Genomic DNA, 23,180 nt, shown 5'->3' on the forward strand with positions numbered 1-23,180 from the left:
AAAGTTAGCTTTGCAAATGGGAAATTTGAAATTCATCGGATCGATCGACTATATCAATTTAAATTTGAAAAATTCGACACATATTCCGCCCGTTGCGGCGGATTCCTGTTGTGGAATATTTATGTGAAAGCATTATAAAATCCACTTCAAGATATCTTTAACCCGCCGACGGGCGGAAAATGGGCAAAAAGTTAGCTTTGCAAATGGGAAATTTAAAATTCATCGGATCGATCGACTATATCAATTTAGATTTGAAAAATTCGACACATATTCCGCCCGTTGCGGCGGATTCCTGTTGTGGAATATTTATGTGAAAGCATTTTAAAATCCACTTCAAGATATCTTTAACTCCCGACGGGCAATAAGTTAGCTTTGCAAATGGGAAATTTAAAGTTCATCGGATCGATCGACTATATCAATTTAGAGTTGAAAAATTCGACACATATTCCGCCCGTTGCGGCGGATTATAAAGATTTTAAACCTGATGTGGAATATTTATTATTAAATCCACTTCGCTTCGGCTTCAAGATAATTTCAACTCCCGACGGGCGGAAAATGGGCGAAAAGTGATGTGTACATTTTAAAGATTATAGAAATCCAGCACCAGGCTGAAGAAAGGATCCAATTATATATGAGCAATAGTGATTTTCTGTCCAATCGGTTTGAAACTCAGTTTCAAATATATTTTTGACAAACCCATAATACCCTCTGCAAGGGTATAAAACTATAATATGTATGCAATTTCACGTCGACATAGAACCTTATTCTACTTAATTCCAAACGGTTCTCATAACCAATTGTCGATTAAACTTATTATTTGCACTTAATACTAGAGTTAAAGTATCTAAAACTAGGACTTACCACTTACTATTCAAGAGTTTTTTCCCCTTATTTCAACATAGGTCACGGGGGCGTCAATCAATTGGGAGGCGTGTTCGTTAACGGTCGGCCCCTACCCGACGTCGTCCGGCAGCGAATCGTGGAGCTGGCCCACAACGGCGTCCGTCCGTGCGATATATCCCGCCAGTTGCGTGTGAGCCATGGCTGCGTTTCAAAGATATTATCAAGGTTAGTAAATTCATTCATTAATAAGAAACCAACAGCGATCTGGCCAAAGGTACCCCGCCTAGCAGTTATCCTGATCTGCTTTAACAATCGTCTATATATAACGTATATATCCGACAAGCCAGAGATTCCGGGCACTCCGACTAGGGGATACCCTCAATCTTCGTTTGCCTCAATATTCATAAAATAAAATTAAAAAAAAAAGGGTTCCCTGCGCCGGAGTCGAACTCGCAACTATCTTCAAGCGACCGAAACCGCTTGCCGTCGCCTCATGCACCACGGCCATACCAAGAATAGAGCGCAAAAAGAAAAACAACTAATTTAAATAGCATACAATACAGTGTATATGTGCACATGCATACAGAAATTCTTGGAATTCGCGCTACCACGTTTCTTGCAACAAAAACGTTTTCTTTAATAAAATCTGTGTTTCTTAACCGATCTGGGTGAAATTTTCAGGAGTAGATCTTATTGTGCTGTAGAATATTTGTATATTATCAAAAAGACAATAGCATTGTGGCTCTACTTTGTGGAGAGGTTCAATTGGGCTCTTTATTATACCCTGAACCCATTGAAAATGGGTAAAAGGGGTATTATGTATTTGTGCAAATGTATGTAACAGGCAGAAGGAAGCATCTCCGACCCCGTAAAGTATATATATATTCTTGATCATCAATAGCCGAGTCGATCTACCCATGTCCGTCTGTCCGTCCGTCCGTCCGTATGTATGAACACAAGGATCTCGGAACCTATAAGAGCTAGAGACTTCAAATTTTAGCTGAAGGTCCTCCTAGTCCCCACGCAGATCAAGTTTGTTTCCGATATTCTATAACTTGCCCCGTTTCCAAGTAATCGATAAAAATCGATATCGAAATCCTGTTTTTGAGCAATTTCGGCAAATAATATGAGCTAGAGTCACAAAACTTGACACGTAGCTTCTAGAATAGTATATATATATCAAGTATCTTTCATTTTATTCCTATCGCCTGTCGGAAGCAGAGTGTTCAGGGTATCCCCTAGTCGGGAGCTTCGGACTAGAACTTCTTACTTGTTTTATTTATTGCTATGGGGCAGAGGCGGCGGTGACTATAGCCATAGAAAGAAATATATTTGATCGGTATATACTTTTGCACCTACATGCCCAGGATTTTGATATCGATTCTTACCGATTGCTTGAAAAGTTTCCAGTCTCTTGCTCTTATGGGTTCAGAGATCGAAGCGTTCATATATACGGACAAACGGACATATCTAGGTAGATTGACACGGTTATTGGTGCTGATCAAAAATATATATATATATGTACTTTAAGGTGTGCAAGACGCTTTGCATTTTACATTCATCAGGGTATAAAAAGTGAAATAGTTTTTGCATACTAAATTCGATGTCTTTGTCTTCTTATCTCTCTTATTATGAAATTAAGAAGAGCTACCGAAACTTGTCGTGAGAATGACATACAAGAAAGTCCCCCAATTTAAGGTCTCGGGCAGAAAGTTCTTAAAAAAGATTTTCCATTTTCATTAACAACAAGAATAAGCTTTTATTTATAGTAACGTATCCTGATACATCTCGTTATAATAAACTGTTTCTCTCTAAGAGCTAGAAACTATCGTAAATAAAGATTGGGCTGTGAGAAATTCCACCTGCAAGTGTGGAAAAACCACGAAACTCATTTTCAATGATATTTGTACAAATTCATTTGAGAGATGTTTCACACTTTTCAGTCCCAGGCGAAAAATTACCTTAGGGGTCAAGATTTGTTGGGCAAAGTTTTAAATTTCTTCTGATCTACTACCAATTGTTAATTGCATTTTTGATTAATAGTTTTTAATAAAATGGAAGTTGTTCGTGGTCCATTTATTTGGAGCCTCATGATGAATCTCTCTCGCTGGCGCAGCTCAAAAGGATGTGCTCATCCTGATTAAGGCTCGGTCGCGCCTTGAGATTGATTTTTTCTTACTTGTTTTTAATAGAGTAAACCCCATTATGTTTCAATAAAACGATATTATATGTGCTATTGCTTAAAGCGTATATTTTACAGTCTTTATTCGGCAACTCGAAATCCCTCTACGAGTTGTAATTGGGATGACTTTGTATATTACGGCGGGCTAAATATGTACATGTGTACATTCCGTCATTGTCAGATGTTGTACAGGAGAGGGAAAACAGAGGGAAATGATGGCAGAGAGAGGGTGCAGGGTGCAGGGTGTAGATATAAATGCATGCAGTCGTTACATCCCGTGTGTACAAGGTTTGAGTTGGCCACAAAATCCAATGCAAATAGGATAATAAATCTCTGCGAGCGCATGTCCTGGCCATGACTGGGTGTAATCATATGTTGCTGGCTTCGGCTCATCCTCATCCTCGCATTGAAGGAAAACATTGTCCGGGACCTAAACGATGGCTGACATTTAAATTGTTTGTAATTGAAATGGTAAAATTTGTGGTTCCGTATGAAAATGTTTGCATTAATCAACGTGTCCGCGCTGATGTGGGCCGATATTGACATTATAGTACTTAGTTATTATACTCAAACAAAAAATGTTTTCTTTTTTTACGGTCCTACTTCTGCTCCCTTAATACTCCGAACCCATTGAAATAAATGTTGTATATATTCTCTATCGGCATTAACAGACGATTCGGTTCTCTGTCTACATATGTTAATAATGTTAATCTTGAAAATCGTAAGAGCTAGACTCTTAGAGTTTAAGGCGTAGATCGTCCACTATCAAATTATCGATATGTTTATCGTTTGCGTTAAATCGATATCGTAATTCATTCCTTTCCGCCTATCTCACGGCTTATAGGAGCTATATGTACAAAATATATGTAGTGTACACATCAGAATGCCAGACTTATTCCCCTATAAATTTAAAAAAAGGTCGGACACCGAAGTGTATTTCCCATACTGCGGGGCTAATGGAAAAGGAAGCACAAGCAATCGGCGAATATGTCCGTTTTTTTTCTTTGTGAGTTGATTGATTTCAGCATCCATCAGGCACTGATAAATAGTCAGGTGGTAGTCAGGTGGACAGCTGGAATAATAACAATGAGATGAGCTAATACAACATTCCATATCAATGTTCAATTTTTAAAGGGTTGTCGATTTAGTTGTTGAAGGTTATCCGATTACTACTGGGCATCATTTTTGTTGGGCTTTATCCTTAATATAATATAATATAATACATAAGTAAATATATATATAATGGTAAAGCGATGGTAATGTTTGATTTAATATCTATATATCGGAGATAACCCCTTTAATTAAATTTTTGTAAATTGTATTTTCACTCTTTAAGAGCTCAAATCTATATCTTCAACTTATGAATATGGAGTGCTTTATAAAATCTGATCAATTGTGGGAAAGTATTTTCTATTTTTATGGTTTATATCAATTGTAAGAATTATTTCTATATCACATCTGGTAGGCAATGGGCAATTCTTCTATACCATAATACTTTTAGGCATCCGAACATCCGATACATATAAACTGTTTTTTTTTCAGATACTACGAGACTGGTAGCTTTAAAGCAGGCGTCATAGGCGGCTCCAAGCCGAAGGTCGCAACCCCGCCCGTAGTTGATGCCATTGCGAACTACAAGAGGGAAAACCCAACAATGTTCGCCTGGGAGATTCGGGATCGGTTGCTGGCAGAGGGAATATGTTCGCAAGATAATGTCCCCAGCGTGTCCTCAATAAATCGGTAAGTTTATTTTTATCCTAATAAAAACAGGAATATGTAAGCAATTTTTGTAAAACGAAAACTCGGACAAGTTTTTCTATTCAAATTAAAAATATCGTTTTTCCAGCCGCTTCCCTAGCCTAAGCCCCTCAAACACATTCCAGAAGATCTTTGCCAATTTATCCGACTCTTTGTAAATAATTAGAATTATTCGAACCAGCGACCGCTCTCGCTTGTAAGTCCGACGCGCAGTCAGTCAGAACTAGCGCGTTAATCGAATAACGAACCAAAAGTTTGAATCAACTTTTCCTGCCAATGTGTTAGTCTTGTGGTGAAAATCTTGAACCAGAAAATAAGTTCGATCATTTCCAAAGGTGCGAGTGGTATTTCCGAAATCGCTGAAACACCTATTCATTAAGTTTTTATAAAGTGCTTTGAAAATAAGTTTAAGACCGATCGGACAAGAATTAAACATTCGCAAATTTCCAATGTTGCGGGTGAAAATTCCAAAATCAATGAAACACGTATTTATTCGATTTTCATGCTTTGCTAATTATCGCGATTATCCATAGAAGAGTTTGGATGCTGCGGAGAGCTTGAATATTGGCTCAAATGACTTACTTTGTAAATAACACTTGCGAGTGGAATTCTCAAAATGTTTTTCACGATTTTTCCACACATGCGAGTTGAATTCTCAATGAATTCTACATATATTCTCTATCAGAGGCCGTTGCCGATTGGCACTGTGTTTGAGCCCCACTTACACCAGGGAAAATTTTTGAAACACCTCTCGAAAGAATTTGAACAATGAAACGTTTTTCACGATTTTTCCACACATGCGAGTGGAATTCTCAAAACACCGTCTTAGCGTGCACCTCCATCACAAAATCTAACTTCAAATCTAGCTATTCACCAATCAGTCAGTCAGTCAGTCAGTCAGTCCGTCAGTCAGTTCGTCAGTCAGTTCGTCAGTCAGTCTTATATATAGAGAATATGTTCGTGTAATTACATATCTGTGAGTCGATGTGACCTCTATCAGGGTCCGTTGCTGATTGGTGATATGCAATCATGTGTACAAGTAGATTTGTGGACTTGTATACCTTGGAACGGAGTCAACAGTTGGATGCTCGTTACCATAATGTGAGTATTAGTCCTGCAGTGCTTGGTTGCTGTCATGCAGCTTACTTCCGAATCCGAATCCGAATCCGTTTCCGGCAGAGTCCGTGTTGATGGGTGCGGCTTACAGTGGCAACGGCAAAGGCAAAGGCAGAGGGCTAATAAAAATATCTAAGTAGTTTTCAGCGTTCATAATTGTGGCACAATGCTTGACACACGACCACCACAAAAGCCAGCTTCCTATCCGTGTTCCGGCGCAACATTCCTGCCATCATCTTCATCATTTTTGTCGTCGTCGTCGTCGTCGAAATGTACGCACTTCCTCTTTGACCATAATTCATTTTATTTGGGTGCCAAGGATATGCCAGCAGGCAGCTGCTCTCAGCGGCTCGAGGACCGCTCTTTTACGAAAACCATAAATTAACTGGCTACAACAATAATTGTAATTCGGGCGGCGGCCAAGGCGGTCGGCTGTCGAGAGGGGGGGGGGGGGGGGGGTGTCGGTACTGAGGTCAACACGCAAAAATGTTCCGCATTTGTTCAACACTCAAACACCACGCGAACAGTGTTACCAACGTCCGCTGCAAAATTGTTAAAAGTATACGGAAAATGGCTGATTTTGCTTTCTGAGCACAAATTCTCAATAGACAGGTGGCAATGTCGAGAAACAGGAATTAACTAGCCCATTTTTGATTTTCGCACGTCCCGATCCTTTCTTCCATATTACAAGTCTTCAATGTTAATAAATAAAAAGAGAAATTTGTAAAAGACTCACATTTAAATACCGAATGGAAGGATTTCATTCCGGCAGAATGTCTTTGGGAATTTCGGGATACCGCACAAAGTGCGCGCATATCGCAAACTTAAAAAATTAGTTTCCGTACCGATCATTCCGGTGCTGTTTGCACAACTCGCAGGATTTTCATCCCAATCCGATCTCAAGTTTTTACTTAAAAAGAAGCTAAACCATTTTAAAATTTCAACTGCTGCCTAGCTAGAAAATAGCTGAATTGGCATCAATCCGCCTTTTGGCCACCCCGAAGCCAAGCCAAAGCCAGCCGAACCCATTGCTGTGTTTTTGGAAGCTGCAACCACACGCGGCACGTGCACCCATTCAGAATCAATTCGCCACGTCTAGGAGTATGCAAAGCGTCGTCGGTATTAGGGCATTTGATGTGACCGATGCGATGGGTAATTCAAGAGCGTATTCCAAGGGATAATCAGCATTAACTTGCCTTAATTCGACAATGTGTGATTCAATGTCACTCGAGCAATGATTAGGGCGCACGATTCAATCATCTAACACATATGTATATACGAGTATGTATGTATGTTTACAGATTTACAGGCCCTCACAGCAAGTGTTAGTCCAGTTTCCCGTCCGTCCGTCCCCCCATCAAATCCCAGTTCAGTCTCCCTGGGGAAAAGCGCTTTAAAAGTGACTTTGCCAGCACTCAACGTAGGCCAATCGGCTGCCCACCCACCCCTCCCTCACTTCTCCCCTCCCTCACTGGCAAACAATGGCAAATAAACAAATCGAACGTATATGAAGGCAGCATAACACCGCGCATCCCAAACATATGTCCCAATTGTGTGCACTGTCCAACGAGTCAGCCAGGCAGCACCCTCTTAAAATTATATCTCAACCCGGTGAGATTGTTCTTTTTGCTGACAAAAACATAATTTGATTCGATTCTGCTTGAGTTGGCCCGCCAATCCACAAACCCCTGCGAGCCGAGAATGTCCTTCGAGCACTCCAAGCACTTATGTACATATGCTCTGCACAATATTTAAATAGACTCGACTTTGTGCTAGTCAGTTGACTTAATATGGGCTTTAGAGCAAGCTTGAAACCAATTAACGAGCCCCTCAATTACCCTCTTAGCTACGTTTTTTGGGGTCGCCAAATTACAATAGTTATTTTCTCACCCGCGGCCATCGACATAAAGTTGAAGTTAATTTAATAGAACAATCCGTATCAAAGAGTCCCCTGGTGGTGCCGCCGCCAGGCCGCATCATCGCAATCATGGTCTTGTGAAATGGAGCCTTGAGGTGGAAAGAGAGTGGATTTTCCCCCGCAACTTACCTGAGCCAATGCCACAAATTGACATTGCCAGACAGAAGACTTTATTTAGTTTGATGCGACAATTACAGCGTTATATAGATAAACATTATAGAACATCCCAGCCAAATACTTGAGTTTCTTTGCAATGAATAAATGGATTCCTTGCCTTGTACCCGACTAGGATATACCCTAACCCCGTGCCGAGCTACGTATACAACCATATCATAATATTTAACAGGCAAAAGAAATGTTTTCAATTTTGTATAGAAACTCGAACATTTTTTTCAATTCAAATTAAAAATATCGCTTTTACCGACTTCCTTTCTAGGATATCTTGCGTTTGCAGTACACAGGGATGGTAACAAAAAAGGACATAGAAAAAGTCCTGATTACCCGACTAGGATATACCCTGACCCCGGGCCGAGCTACCTTTACAAACATTCTAGCTTCATTCCATAAATACTCACGTATACGTACGAACTTCTTCTTCTTCCACACTATGGAATGTGTTTTCTTGAATGTCATCAGCTTTTATGGACCAATCTTAATGAAATTTTCGACAGTACATCGTATTGTAGAATAGAATAAAGAATATTTGTGTATTCCCAAAACTGCAATTGCATATAAATCGTGGCTTATATTGATGGGAAATATAAGTTGGATAATTAACTTGATTTATAGCTTTGAGGTAGTAGCGGGGAATTGGCGATAGGTATAAAATGAAAGATACTTGATACATATATATGTATATATATATATACATATACATATACTATTCTATTCTGGTGACTCTAACTCATATTATTTGCCGAAATTACAAAAGTTATGTGCGCACGTGTGTTAGCAGCATAGCTGCTGCGCAAATTCCAGGAATTTCTGTATACATGTACACACACACACATTCATGCGCGTCTGCTTTGAATTCTATCAACAGCATTGCAATTGCGATTTTATTGTTTTCTGTGCTGTTATTTGAATTGGTTTTTTTCTCATTAAAGCCCAGTTATTGGTGTGGCCCTTGAGTAGAGGCAGCGGCAAGTGGTGCGGTTAGTTGCGAGTTCGAACCCTGCCAAGGGAACAATTCTTTTTTTATTTTCATTTTTCTTTATTACTACTAAATCAAACGAGCGCGTAGCGCGAGCTGCATTTGGTGTTGAAAGAAGAGGGTTCAGGGTATCCCCTTGTCGGGAGCTCCCGACTAGAACCTCTTACTTGTTTGGATATATTATGATTAATGGAGATGGTCTTTTCACTCTTTTCAGGATCGTTCGTAACAAAGCAGCGGAAAAGGCAAAACACGTACACCATCACCAGCAGCAGCAGCAAATGCAGCCGAGCCTGAGCAATGGACACATTGGCAATGAGAGCCTTGACAGCAGCACGGGCGCTGTCAGCGAGCAGCAAGCGCCCAGCGCCGGCGGCAACGGTAACGGCAACGGCAGCAACAACTCCAGCAGCAACAACAACAACAACACAAATACTTCAGCGTCGGTCGTGGCGCGTACAACGGGATTGGGCGCAGTTGCGGCGCAAGAAACGGGCGCTGCCGTCAGCAACAGCGCTGCTCCGCACAATGGGAACAGTAGTAATGGGAACAGTAGCGGAACAACGAGTCAACAGGGCACAGAGCAGCGATCGTCTGGATCGGGATATAGCATAAACGGCATACTGGGCCTACAGCACGGCCATCATATACACAACAACAACAGTAGCACAAATAACAATAACAATAATAACAACAATACCTCGGATTCAAATTGCAAGCGCAAACGAAATGAAGTTCATGGTAAGTAGGATATTGTATTAAAATCAGATACATACTTTTCAGATATACTTTTCTTCAATTCGGACAGAATAATAATTAAAATGTTCTCTTTTCTGCGCCATGATGGGCTGAGATAAGTTTAAAATATCGCGTTGAAATCTTGCATGAATCCGATTTGTTTTTTTTTTTTCAACACTGAACTATTATATTTTGGTGTTGTCGTACACCAATTTTAGAGAAGTTAAAAATCTAGTTAAAAACTATCGATACTTTTACCGTTACAGAGATCAATCGTTATACATTATGTTTAGATAATATTCTGGCTATGTGACAATGTGGTTTGACAAAGTGACAAGTCGCCAAAATTACTTACAGAAAAAGATAAGCCTCAGAATTTGTTTTTCTATATTAAACTCTCGTTTCTTAAGATAGTTTACCATGCTTCTTACATATAGCTAGTATGGTATCAACATCGCATTAACTAATCATATAGCACTATATAAAGAATCGGTTAAAAATCAATTACAATCTATCAAAAGAACTTTCTTCATAAAAAGAAATGAGCATGTCATCCTTCTGCGCCCTCTCTGAATAAAAAATTCTCCCAGCCATATTCTGTCAGATACTTTTTACACTCTGCTAGAAGAAATTACCCGGCGTTGAACGGGACATATTAATAATGGTAAAATGCAAGAATTCACTGATATCGGAATAATAAGTTTGAGGCAGATCGAATGTAACTTTGACCCTTATTTATTTATCAAAGAGGCGCAGATCTTTCGAAAAGTGAGAAACACGTAAAACCCTTAAGCTTAATTTTCCACTGAGGAAAGGAGCGTTAACTTCCATCACATAAGTTAATAAAAGTCAAAATTTCAGCTTTCTAGCTCTTACGGCTTGGGTTGTGCGTTAATCACCAATCAGTCAGTCAATCAGTCAGTCAGTCAGTCAGTCATGACAAAAAGTTTTAAGTATATAGATATACAAGTATTTAGTACGAAGGGATATAAGTATTTTATATGTATGTGTGTGTGTTTGGCTCTGTGTGTGTGTGTATGTATGTGTGTGGGCGTGTGTATGTTAGTGTATGCATGCATGTATGTACGCATTTATGTATATACATATGTATGTATGCATGAATGTTGGTTTTCTAATACCAAAGGCAGACCAAGCTTGTCGCTGTGCTGCAAATTTAAATAAAACGAATTTCTGCCAAGTGCTCTACTCCTCGATTCTCAAGAATTCAAGTAGGCTCTGCCGCTTTTCATGCTTAGCTAGTAGTGTAGTTTTTTCTGGTATTCTTTTTTGGTTGTTTTTTGTTGTTGTTTTGTTGTTGTTTTGTTGTTGTTTTGTTGTTGTTTTTTTGTTGTTTATGCATGTATGGATGTATGGATGTATGGATGTATGGATGCATAGATGTATAGATGTATGGATGTATGGATGTATGGATGTATGTATGTATGTATGTATGTATGTATGTATGTATGTATGTATGTATGTATGTATGTATGTATGTATGTATGTATGTATGTATGTATGTATGTATGTATGTGTGTATGTATGTATGTATGTATGTATGTATGTATGTATATATATATGTATGTATGTATGTATGTATGTATAAATGTATGTGTGTATGTATGTTTGTGCAAGTATATATGTATATGTACGTATGTATGTATGCATATATATATATGAGTTTGTACGTATGCAAGTGTGCATGTATGTAGGTATCCGGACATGTATTCATACATGTACGCATGCATGCATGTTTGAATATAAACAAAAGAAACATACATACATGTATTTACAAACAGGCATATATGTATATACTAAAATGCAAACTTAAAACGTCGCCCAAAAAAAAGTTTCACACAAACATTATTTGCGATTTTTCCACACATGCGTTTGGAATTTCCCGAAACCCCGTCTCAACATGACCTTCATCACATAAGGTAACTACAGTGAAAATTACAGTCTCATATATTAGAAGCAAAGTGAAACTTGAAACTTAATTATGATGAATTTGTATACCCTGAACCCATTGAAAATTGGTAAAAATGGTACAATGTATTTGTGCAAATGTATATAACAGACAGAAGGAAGCATCTAGCCATGATCGCATCTCAGAACCTATAAAGGCTAGAGACTTCAAAAGTTTGAACATATGTTAGGTCCTCCTAGTGTCTGCGCGTTACGAGTTTGTTTCCGATATTCGATAACTTTCCCCCTTTCAAAATAATCGACAAAAAGTGATATCGAAATCATGTTTTTTGAGCAAATTTGGTAAATAATAAGAGCTAGAGTCACCCAACTTGACATGTAGCTTCTTGAATAGTATATATATATTAAGTATCTATATACGTATAGAATATACAAATATTCTATAGTACAATAAGATCTACTAAATCTAAATTCCATTAAGATCGATTAAGAAGCACAGAAGTTATTAAAGAATATATGTTTTGGCTGCCCACGTGTCTGGGGCAGCAGGCGCAAATTGCAAGTATTTCTGTATACATGTACACACACACATTCATGCGCGTCTTATTTGAATTCTTTCAACAGCATTGCTATTGCGATTGTATTGTTTTGTGTGCTGCTATTTTTATCCGTTTTTTTTTCTCATTAAGGCTCAATTATTGGTGAGTCTTTTGAGTAGAGGCGACGGCAAGTAGTGTGGTTTGTTGCGATTTCGAACCCTACCGAGGGAATTATTTGTTTTTTATTTTAAATTTATTTTGATTACTGCTAAAGCAAACGAGCTGCATTTTGTGTTGGCAGAAGTAGATTCAGGGTATCCTCTAGTCGGGAACTCGTGACTAGAGCCTCTTGTTAAATCAACTTGTTTATATAAGAAGAACATTCTCAATAGCTATGTATATCGAATCAGCTCGTCGAAGTTGTCGCCTTCAGAGCGTTACAGATTGCTTTTGCAACATTTGATAGCCCTCTTCAAGGGTATAATACTAAGCACAGTACACTTACAGAGTGGATTTGGACATTTGCAATTAATTTGCTTAAAATTGATGCAAGTTGAGAAATCACTACCACTTTTTGCACGAACGATGACGATGAGACACGCCTGTACACACTAGGTGTTTGTTGTAATCCTATCTGGAAGGGTGGAGCTCAGTGCTCACGCCCAGTTTCCATCCCCTAACGACACTTTGACCAGATATTCAGTTTCGTTCTGCCCGTTCTGCGGAAATCAAAATGATTTGAACAAATTTGCCACAAATACAAGCCTAAGTATCTACTACATACATTCACTTTAGGCAACTGAACTCTATTCCTCCGGGAATCGATAAGCAATCTCGAGCAAATGCACAACGATGGGCCACAAAAGGACGCCGAAGGCTGAAGGTCCGGGCCTAGAGATGGAAGTTCGTGCAGCGACAAGCTCAGACTAAAAGAATTGAATTTGAGAACAGATGTCAAATTGATATGGTGTCAGGAAAATTGTAAGCAATTAAAGCAGATCTCGACAATCCTTTGGAAATAAGCAACATTTTAGTACAATTTTTACAGCAAATACTTTCGATTAAGAGCGAACACGTTCAAAGGACAATTTTTGGTAATTTTCTTTGGTAATCTTAAATAAAATTCAGCAAAAACAAATAAAGCGTTCTTCTCGACCGTATCGGGCCGTCCCTCGGTGTGCTTTTTTCGTGTGGAAAAAGCGTGTTTCGTGTTCGTGCTGGACCGTGTCGTAAAAACACGCACTGCGCTCATCTCTAGTCTGGGGCTGATTTAGGTTCAAGTTTGCTTTTGCTCTTTTATTGCCGCTCAGGCACCAGTTGTAGTTGTAGAGTCTGAAAGGATCAGAAGGAACGTTTTATCAAATTCTTGTGTAACTACAATTGCTTTGGCTGGCAATGGGCTAAAATGGTTCTGCAATTTTTGAATGAAACATCATCATTGTCTTCTGAATTTCCCGCCTCCGGACGACTGTCGCCGGGGGTGCGATTTTTTGTTAAATTACTGTTTGTGGGCGATTATTGAAAATGACAAGTGCGAGTCGTGTTCCATTTAGAAACCCATCTGACATGGTATGGCATTATTATTATTACTTAACGGCCTCTATCACCCCATTAAGATGCAGTACGGCCTGATTCCGTATCCCTTAGTACCTCAGCACTCTGTCCAAAGCCAATCATAACCATCGCATCTTTTAGAGATGATATCTCTTTGGACCAGCTGCGGGGAAGCATGTGCTGCGGTTAGATGACGACCCTAATGTAGCCACAATGTGTCAATGTGTTCTGCTATCCCCCCTAACTCGGACCAGATTCAGCGATATGCAAATTACGGATTATATTCCCGCGAAGTGTGATTTCCGTGTCTCGGCTTGACTTACTAAAGATACATCTTGAACGAAGCGCTACATTAAAGCAACACAGATTTACGTATCAGGCAGAAGAAAGCATTGAGCGGAGATTTTATTTATAAAGTTTATATATGTTCGTGATCCGGACGTCGATTTTCATGATATAAAACTCTTTTGTTTTTTATGTTATACGGTATTATGGTATTACATTCCCATCTCAGAGACTAATTAATTATTATCCAGATCCAGATCCAGAATATTCAACTTTTAGATCTGCCCACATTCCCCCCAAGTGGTAATATCTCATTTTCGGAGGTATATCCCTTGGATTTGATAAATATATTGTTATCTAAACCATTTAACTACAAAAGTTCATAAAGATCGGACTATAGGCACCGAAGTTAAGCGGATTCAGGGAGTGTGCGGGACTATGAAGGATGCAGCGGGTATTACCCGGCCTTGCCCGTGCCAAGTTTTGTGCTAAAAATATTACTTCTTCATCTGGCTGCCGCCCGTAATAAGAAACATGTTAATATAATTATAAACTTGTTATAACTAAAAAAAGATAATGTCCAGATGCAGGTCTCGTTTAGTATGTACAGACTATAAATATTTCACTTTCTTGAAGTGAAAAAAGCCGCATTCTTAGAACTAGTTTGTCTGCATGAAGAAAGCTAGGATGACTGTAAAGGTAGCTCGGCTTTTGTTTCAGGGTATCTCCTATTCGGACACTGTGCTTTTTGGATACGGGCAAAGCACTATGAGGATTATGAAAAGATAAAGTTGTTGTATGGAAAACTTTTTTGTTTTCCACGATATCCTGACCAAACTCGGCATTTATTTGTTTTACTGTGCTCCTCATATATATGCAAAATCCTATCAACATCGGACCACTATATCATGAAACTTCCATAGGAATGATCGGTCGAAACTAACTTGTTGTATGGAAAACTTTTTTGTTTTTCGAGCCATTTTAACCATACTCGGCATTAGCTATTTTCCCTGTGCTACTATGAGCATTATGAAAAGATTGGGTCTGCAAGGGTATTAAATATTCGGCGTGCCGAAGATAGCCCTTCTTTCTTGTTTTTATAATGACATACGAAAATAACAATTATATGTTGTCATGTGTATTAATCAATTAGCCGTAAGCACATGTTATCAAGATCTTGCTTAAATTCAAGGGTGTTACGGAAATTCCGAAAGTGGAGCACAATACGTTCCAAATAAGGCCCTATTGCTTCTTGTTTCTTTTGAGTCATCGTTGTCGCACGTGTTTTTGTTGAACTTGGCTGAGTTACACAAAATGAAAGTAGCCAATAATTTATCCAAATCGCTACAATTTGAATGGAAGCCAGCATATTAGCTGGGAGCTTGAATATGACATTTTAAGCCTTCTTGTTTTCGCGTATAACATATTTATCTTAACACATTTGCGTCTTGTGCCTACTCGCAAATGCACTTAACTGGCACGTGTCCCGTCAGAAAAGAGTCCGGCGCAAATGTAACAGCCGTAATTGAATTAACAGCACAAGTTGGGGGTGAGAAGAAGGAGGGAGGTGGGAGAGACGGAAGGCACATGCCACAGATGTAAACAGATACTGATACTAACATTAGAAAGGGATTAATCAAGTAAAACACAAGTAAATAAACACACATATTATTTACATAGACGACATATGCTAAATTGAAAAAACTTAACAAATATGCTTAATATGTTATTCACTCTTTCAGATGAGAACCGAGATGTTAACATGAATTCCGAAGAGGATGTAAAGCGACAGCGCTTAGCCTACGGCGGAGATCAGATATACACAAATGTAAGTGCAACCTACCTTAACACTTTTTATACCCTGAACCCATTGAAAATGGGTAAAAAGAGTATATTGTATTTGTGCAAATGTATGTAACAGGCAGAAGGAAGCATCTCCGATCACAAAAAGTATATATATTCTTGATCAGCATCATGTCCGTCTGTCTGTCCGTCCGTCAGTCCGCCCGTCTGTCTGTCCGTATGTATGAACGCAAGGATCTCGGAACCTATAATAGCTACAGACTTGAAATTTTAGCTGAAGATCGAGTTTGTTTCCGATAGTCGATAACTTACCCCGATTCCAAGTAATCGATAAAAATCGATATGAGCTAGAGTTACCAAACTTGACAAGTAGCATCTAGAATAGTATATATATATCATATATATATATATCGGGAGCTCCCGACTAGAACCTCTTACTTATTTTAACATAAATATTTTATAATACTAAATAATAAAGTTGTTACTCATATACTATCAGGAGTATTAAAAGTCTTTTGTAGAGACATAAATGACATGTTTACGGACTGAACAGAGAATTGCAAGTACATAAAAGAACGTATATAATATAGTTGATTATATGAGTCCGATTTCATTCGTGTTCAATGTTAACCTGAAAATCAAAGTCGAAGCTAAATCCGTCTGTCTTCTTGTCCGGCTGTTGTATCTCTTACAATAATTATAGCATAAGATCTGCTAAACTTCAATAAGGTAACTTTTAACCAATTAGTCAGCCAGAACAGACAATTTTAAATACAAATTAAATGCAATTTGCGCTCGCTTCTTTTTTTTAGTTAGGAAATGCCATGAATAACTTCGGAGCTTGTTGTCCGATTTCTATAAAATTCCCAGGTCAAAATTTAGCATCGCAAGGCTAAAAATCAATTGAAATTAGTTTATTTCATAGATGTATATATAATATTTTTATATATTATTTATTTAAAGAATAAATATATCATCGAAATATTTGTATATACCAAGACTAGTTTTTTTTAATTTTAGGGTAATGTGAGTTGGTGTCGGAAAAGGGGGATATGTTTTTAATCAATTAGAAGCCAAACTAATAATACCCTCTAAAATTATATAAAATGTGCAGTTTAAGGGAACTTTTCCTATATTTTTTACAAATATTGCTTATCTATTTATTTATGTGTCATTTAATTGGATTTTTTCTATGAAACATTTGAAGATTTGGTCTGGAAAATGGTGCATCAAGGATGAGCACAAGCTGCTGTCGGAGCTTGGTAATTTCACAACGACCAGCACAAGTAGCGCACCTGCCTATTTCGAGGCTCCAAATGGATATTCGACGAGCACAATACCCTGTGCGGGAGTCGGCGGTGCCGTGGCGGCGAATGACTCGTCCATGATGTACGACAGCATAGCCTCGATATCGCAGGGCCAGAGCACGCTGTACACGCCGCCAATCGGACCCTCAATCGGTTAGTGAATGCGAAAAGAAATCAAATCAAATTCCCTTTACTTTATTTATTTATTATTATTTGTTTATGCATTTGAATTTTGATTTGGATTGTGCACAACATTTCTTGACCAAACTGTAGGCAGCAGTTCTTTGACGCCATTAATGCCTTTAAGCTTGCAAGACATGAAATTCAGTGCAAATAATCAGGAGCAAACCATTTCGCCTTTTTACACAGGTAAGGAATTGCTCAAGCCAACTGAAGATTAAAGATACTATATATGTTCTACAATAGCGAAGAAATTACTAACAATAACTCAAGTCAAATGAGACGAGTTTTCTATATGTGTTTTGCGGTCAAGCAGGCAGACAATTTATTTATTTATTTACTAATGGTCGACAAAAACGAGTCTCTTCCCAGTTATTCAATACATCAGCAATACATCAACAATACATCACATTATGAAAATTAAATGCTAAATATGCCTAGTTAGAATACACAATTTTCGAATAAGTAGCATCATTTGCCCATCCGGCCATTTACAATATTATCTAAGAAAATAGAAAGAAAGAAGTTATTTATAAAGCATAGAAATTTCTACTAGATATATAGAGTCTTAAGTAGATGGGAGAGAGAGATAGCGATGGGAAATCTCCGACCCGTGGGGAGGAGGGGGGGAATATATATAGCTTGCCCCGAGTTCCTGTTGCTATCCTGATGAGAGCAACGATTCTATTAGGTATGCCAATCCCCAGAAATGTGTCTGCCATATATCTGCTGCCAAATCGAGTCTGTGCACTTTAAATCGGTTCTTCCAAATAAACTCATTTTAGTTGTTGTTGAAAGGTTAAAAGGCTATTGAATGAGCAAAATAATATTTTAAGAAATAGGAAGAAATAATTTTAGTTAGCTTGATCTTCGGCCTAAACTAAATTTGTGTCAAGGAGCGGACGACAAACCAAGTTGGGTTTCTTTTTGCAATCATAAATATGACCAAAAAGAGGATGCAATCGAAGAGTTGAAGAGCTTGTGGTAAGGATTTTGTCGTTGCAACGAAACCATTTTGGGGATCAGGCGCGAAGAGGTCAAGGCTCTCTCAATAAGCGCATTATTGAGAACAAAGATAGAAACGGGTCAACTAAAGGTTTACAGAATTCGTATTCGGAAAATTAATAAAAATGAAATAGCATTTAATTATAGAGTTAAATCTTATTGTCTTGAGTCTGGCAGGTTTGACCGAATCGTTTTTTTGGTAGGCAGATATTTTGGAAAAAAAACATTCCGCTTTGACAGATTTGAGGAGCAAATGTTGCCTTGACGTAATAATTTTCGATTTGAAATAAATGAAATGAAATGAAATGATTGATCAATGATTGATGCTTTTAATTAGCAATTGCCATTGAAAACGGCAATTACCCGACAATAACAAGCCTGGATAACACGAATAGTAGCGCGGCATTGGTGCGTGTTAACGTTGCGAGTCCCGCGAATTGTAATAATTCGCCAAGCTTGGCTCCTTCGAATGAACATGACAATGAGCATAGTGTAGATAATCTGAAGGATTCGGTCAACGATGTGGCCAGAGATGAGAATGCCAACAATAAAAGCCTACGCAATGAGATGGGCAAGCAGCGCGGGATCAGCCATGTCGATCTTCACATGCCCATTACTCACCTAATGCCCGAACCAGTTCCAGTTCCAGTTCCAGTTCCGGATCACCAGCAGCAGCAGCAGCTGTCGAGCAATGGAAACTCGAATACCTCATCTCTGATAGTGCCGCAGGCCAATGCGAATAGCTCCTCGGTTGAGGGACGCCCTGATGTCGACTATAGCACGGCAATATATGCCACGCCCACAATGCTACCCAGTTTTAGCCACTACTCAGCAGGCAAGTCTCGACTCTCTCGAATCGCACTCCTGGCAATCTCTCAGCTGGCATTTAGAACAATTAAGCTCTCGCACAATACTTGGTGGTGGCACTTAAAATTTACCTACAGACAATAATAATAATAATGTCAATAATAATAATAATGATAATAATAAAAATAATATTATTGCCGAGGCATCAAAAGATTTCAACAGTTTTAAGATAGAAATGTTCGCATATTTAGTTATATCTATTTTTTTTGCATAATTTTTTCCATTTTCCTTTAGTTAACCTTAAATAGTTGCAATCTGGTTTCCCTTAGCTTACATTCGATATTAATCAAATGAATTATTTTTTGCAGCGTGCGGCTCGGTAGTGCCAAGTGCCGATTACGCCTATAGTCCCGCCTATACACAATATGGTGGCACCTATGGATCATACAGCTACGGCACTAGCAGCGGCCTAATAAGTAAGTGGCTATAAACAAACAACTCGGAGTGTACTAGTCGCAAATCGCAAGTCCGAAGTCGAAAGTGTCCGCCTATTTAATTCCCTGAGCGCACAGCTACCTTTGCTTCCTTCAATATATATATGTATAACTTTGCCTCGACTTGTATCAACGTTATTGAAATTGGGACAAGTTATCAATAGCAAGTGATAAACAATTGTTTACTTTTCATTTCAAGTCTCTAGCTTAGTTATTGATGCTGCCCAAGATAATATAGAGTAGTTACTATGGGACTCGAATGACTCATTAGTTCATTAGCTCATTAACTGAATCAATCGATTCAAAGTGTAAACAAACGAATTCGAAGTTAACCATGAATATTGATTCCTTTCAGATTCATCGTACTACTATGAAGGCGGCCAGAATCAGGCGTCCCTCAACCAGGATTTACGCTCCCCGCTTGCCGCGACCAGAGCCAACTCTCTGGTCTCCGCCGCATCGCCGACGGGCAGTGCGTGCACAAAGTCGGAGACATCAGATATATTTCTTGTTTAGTGTAGTTCAAACAGAAGGTGACAATTATTATTGATCGACCAATCATTGGAATGCCGGATGGATCTTCGTCAGAGCAGACAGTGTCCAAAGATGCAAACTGGAAGGAAGAACACGGAGCGTTTAGATTTAACAACTGTTCCAAAGAAACATACATATATATATAGATATATATATATATGTGTGTGTTAGCTATCTGTACAAGTACTTAAACGTATTTATCTAAAAGTAGGCAAGAAAAGAAAGACAACGAGTCTGTTGTTATTCGAATGGAAGAGATGAACTGAACTCAACGAGAACAATTCTCATACATTAGTTTATTTGCATTTAAAAATTGATTGGTACGTACGTTCGAAATAATTGCATTTCGGGATGATGAGCAGCGAACGATACTTCAACCAGACCTTAACATACTAATATGTATTAATAATTATTAAGATTACAAAATAATATATCAACTAAGAATGTCGAATGTCGAATGAAACCCGACTCAATACTCGGTTCACATCGTAGTTACCGATTAAATCAGTCGAAACAAGAAAGAATTCTAGCTCTAGACGGGAGTGCCCAATTAGGAGATACCCTGTACCCTGAACCCAAATGATAAACATATAAATATCTTATCTTCTATGCATACCCATTCGATATTTATGAAATCTGCAGGGCCTGGAAAATGGCCCACAAAATTGTGTTCATATCAAATCGCAAGGCTTTTAATTTCCATTACGAATCTTCCAACTTTGGGGGGAATGGTAAGAGCTATCCAAAAGATAAATATTTGTAATCTGTTTTACTATACGAGAAACTACATACACAATTTGGCATATCAATCTATTACCATGTCTCCAGTTCGATTTTTGTCGATATTTTAAGGATGGGTAGGATAAATCAAAAGGAACGAAAAAGAAGGGCTATCTTCGGCACGCCGAAGATTTAATACCCTTGCAGACCCAACCTTTTCATAATCCTCATAGTGCTTGGCCCGGGGGAAAAAATTGTCAAAGTTTAAGGGAAAATAGTTCGATCGTTCTAATGGCAGCTATATGATATAGTGGTCCGATGTAAATAAGATTTGGCATAAATACAGGGAACATAGTGAAACTTATAAATCGCGAGTTTGGTCAAGACTACCTGAAAAATAAAAAACGTTTCCATACAGCAAGTTAATTTTCGACCGATCGTTCCTATGGCAGCTATATGATATAGTAGTCCGATGTTGATAGGATTTTGCATATATATGAGGAGCATAGTAAAACTAATAATTGCCGAGTTTGGTCAAGATATCTTGATAAACAGAAAAGTTTTCCATACAAGAACCTACTTTTCGACCGATCGTTCCTATGGCAGCTATATAATATAGGTGTTCGATCCAGCCGATTCTGACATATGTACTGCGTGCAACACAAAGAGGAACTTCTGCAAAGTTTCATGGCGATAGCTTTAAAACTGAGAGACTAGTTCGCATATCGACTCGGCTTTTGATACTGATCAAGAATATATATGCTTTATGGGGTCGGAAATGTCTCCTTCTACGCGTTACACATTTAACGACAAAATTATGGTACCCTCTGCAAAATATATAAATGATAAGCTTGTTCTGCGTATGGTACAGAAGACTATATATTTTGAAGTCTCCAGGTTTTGTAGTTTCTGATAGACAGAAATGATTAGATCGACATTCTGATCAAGATTATAGATACTTAATGCTTCCTTCTGCCTATTATTGTTACCTTTTTATTTACCGATTAGGGTATTCGTCTTCTTCCTTTTTTATGTTGGTCACTCCAAGACTTTGCATACTGGAACTTTAGCAAAAATCGATTGTTACACTTTGTGAACCAAGTATAGTACATTAACTGGTAACGAGTATATGTACTCAAATGTTTTGTTGTAGCAAAATAATAAATAATAAAATTCACCTTCTTAATAAGATACAGATTGAAACCAAAATCTCTACCAAGAGAAACTCAACCAAAAACTATGTATGCAAGTTTTTCGAAAACTTTTAAAATTATGTAATTTATGTGCTAGGCTTAGATTTAGATTTATATTATATCAAATTTACGTGCATAATTATAATAATTACCTATATGTATGTACATATGTTAAAATTGTACATAGTGATCGTATAAAAGAATGTTATTTTAATTATTACATATTTTTGTTAGAGGCAAAACATTTTTTCGACGAGGCTCGTAATTGAGAAAAGAAAACAAATCAAATCATATATTAACTGATATTTAAAACGAGCCTTGCATATTTCATCCAAGAATATCCAAGAATACCTTTCGACGAGCACTAAAAAAAAAACAAAACAAAATAAAATTAAAATTGGTTGGCAAAATGGAATACGTTCAAAACTTATATTTTAATTTAAACATAATATTATTTACGCAAACACCCACAGAATAATAATAATAATTTTAGTGCTGGTGTATACATCGAACTGTATTTGTACTCGTTAATGTAATTCGTGGATGTAATAGAATATAAGAAAGCACAAACCAAATTCTGTATAAATACATACATACACGGTAAATACTATTCAAATGCATATACAAACATACAAACTAAAAGCAAAACACATAAGAACATAGGGCATGATTTAAATAAACATGGCGAAACTTATGCTAATGTATCGTATCAAATATAATTTCGAAATCTAAACCATTGCAAACACTCCAGATACTTCTTTCTATACTCAAAAACAATTAAGAGTGCTCGAGAGTCGATCTTGATGACATTTTATCAGTAGATTTTATTGCGGCCCAAATTGATTTATATTTTTTTGATTTTGTAACTCCTTAACTCTTATTATCCTAGAGATTTGGTAAAAAAAGAATATCGATATCGATTTGAATCGATTCCTTGGAAACGGGGCAAGTTATCGATTATCGGAAACAAACATGTACGCAGCCACCAGCAGGACCTACGTTCAAGTCATTTTCAAGTCTCTAGCTCTTGTAGATTCGGAGATCCATTTGATACATACGTATGGACGGACAGACAGGCAGATGGACATGGCTAGATCAACGCGGCTATTGATTCTGATCAAGAGT

General features: G+C 38.0%; 1 protein-coding gene across 4 annotated transcripts in view; it reads left to right on the forward strand.

Moving 5' to 3' along the window:
• Window positions 1-22,755, forward strand: part of sv (shaven) — a 38,252-nt gene extending 15,497 nt beyond the window's left edge. For 2 of the 4 annotated variants that reach the window (XM_064681437.1, XM_064681439.1), the window contains 7 exons: window positions 903-1,068; window positions 4,568-4,765; window positions 9,188-9,711; window positions 15,755-15,840; window positions 17,023-17,275; window positions 19,483-19,590; window positions 19,964-22,755. In XM_064681437.1, coding sequence (XP_064537507.1) covers window positions 903-1,068; window positions 4,568-4,765; window positions 9,188-9,711; window positions 15,755-15,840; window positions 17,023-17,275; window positions 19,483-19,590; window positions 19,964-20,124 — 1,496 coding nt within the window. In that variant the 3' untranslated portion in view covers window positions 20,125-22,755. Of the gene's footprint in view, window positions 1-902; window positions 1,069-4,567; window positions 4,766-9,187; window positions 9,712-15,754; window positions 15,841-17,022; window positions 17,276-17,395; window positions 17,492-17,548; window positions 17,687-19,482; window positions 19,591-19,963 lie in introns of those variants that run through there. The other 2 variants (XM_064681436.1, XM_064681438.1) reach the window with 2 other exon arrangements.
• Window positions 22,756-23,180: the final 425 nt, after the last annotated feature.

This window comes from Drosophila montana, unplaced genomic scaffold (assembly GCF_035044405.1).
Source record: "Drosophila montana isolate Dmon_TW-CO22-7 unplaced genomic scaffold, ASM3504440v1 contig_2397_1, whole genome shotgun sequence".
NCBI classification, from domain to species: Eukaryota; Metazoa; Arthropoda; class Insecta; order Diptera; family Drosophilidae; genus Drosophila; species Drosophila montana.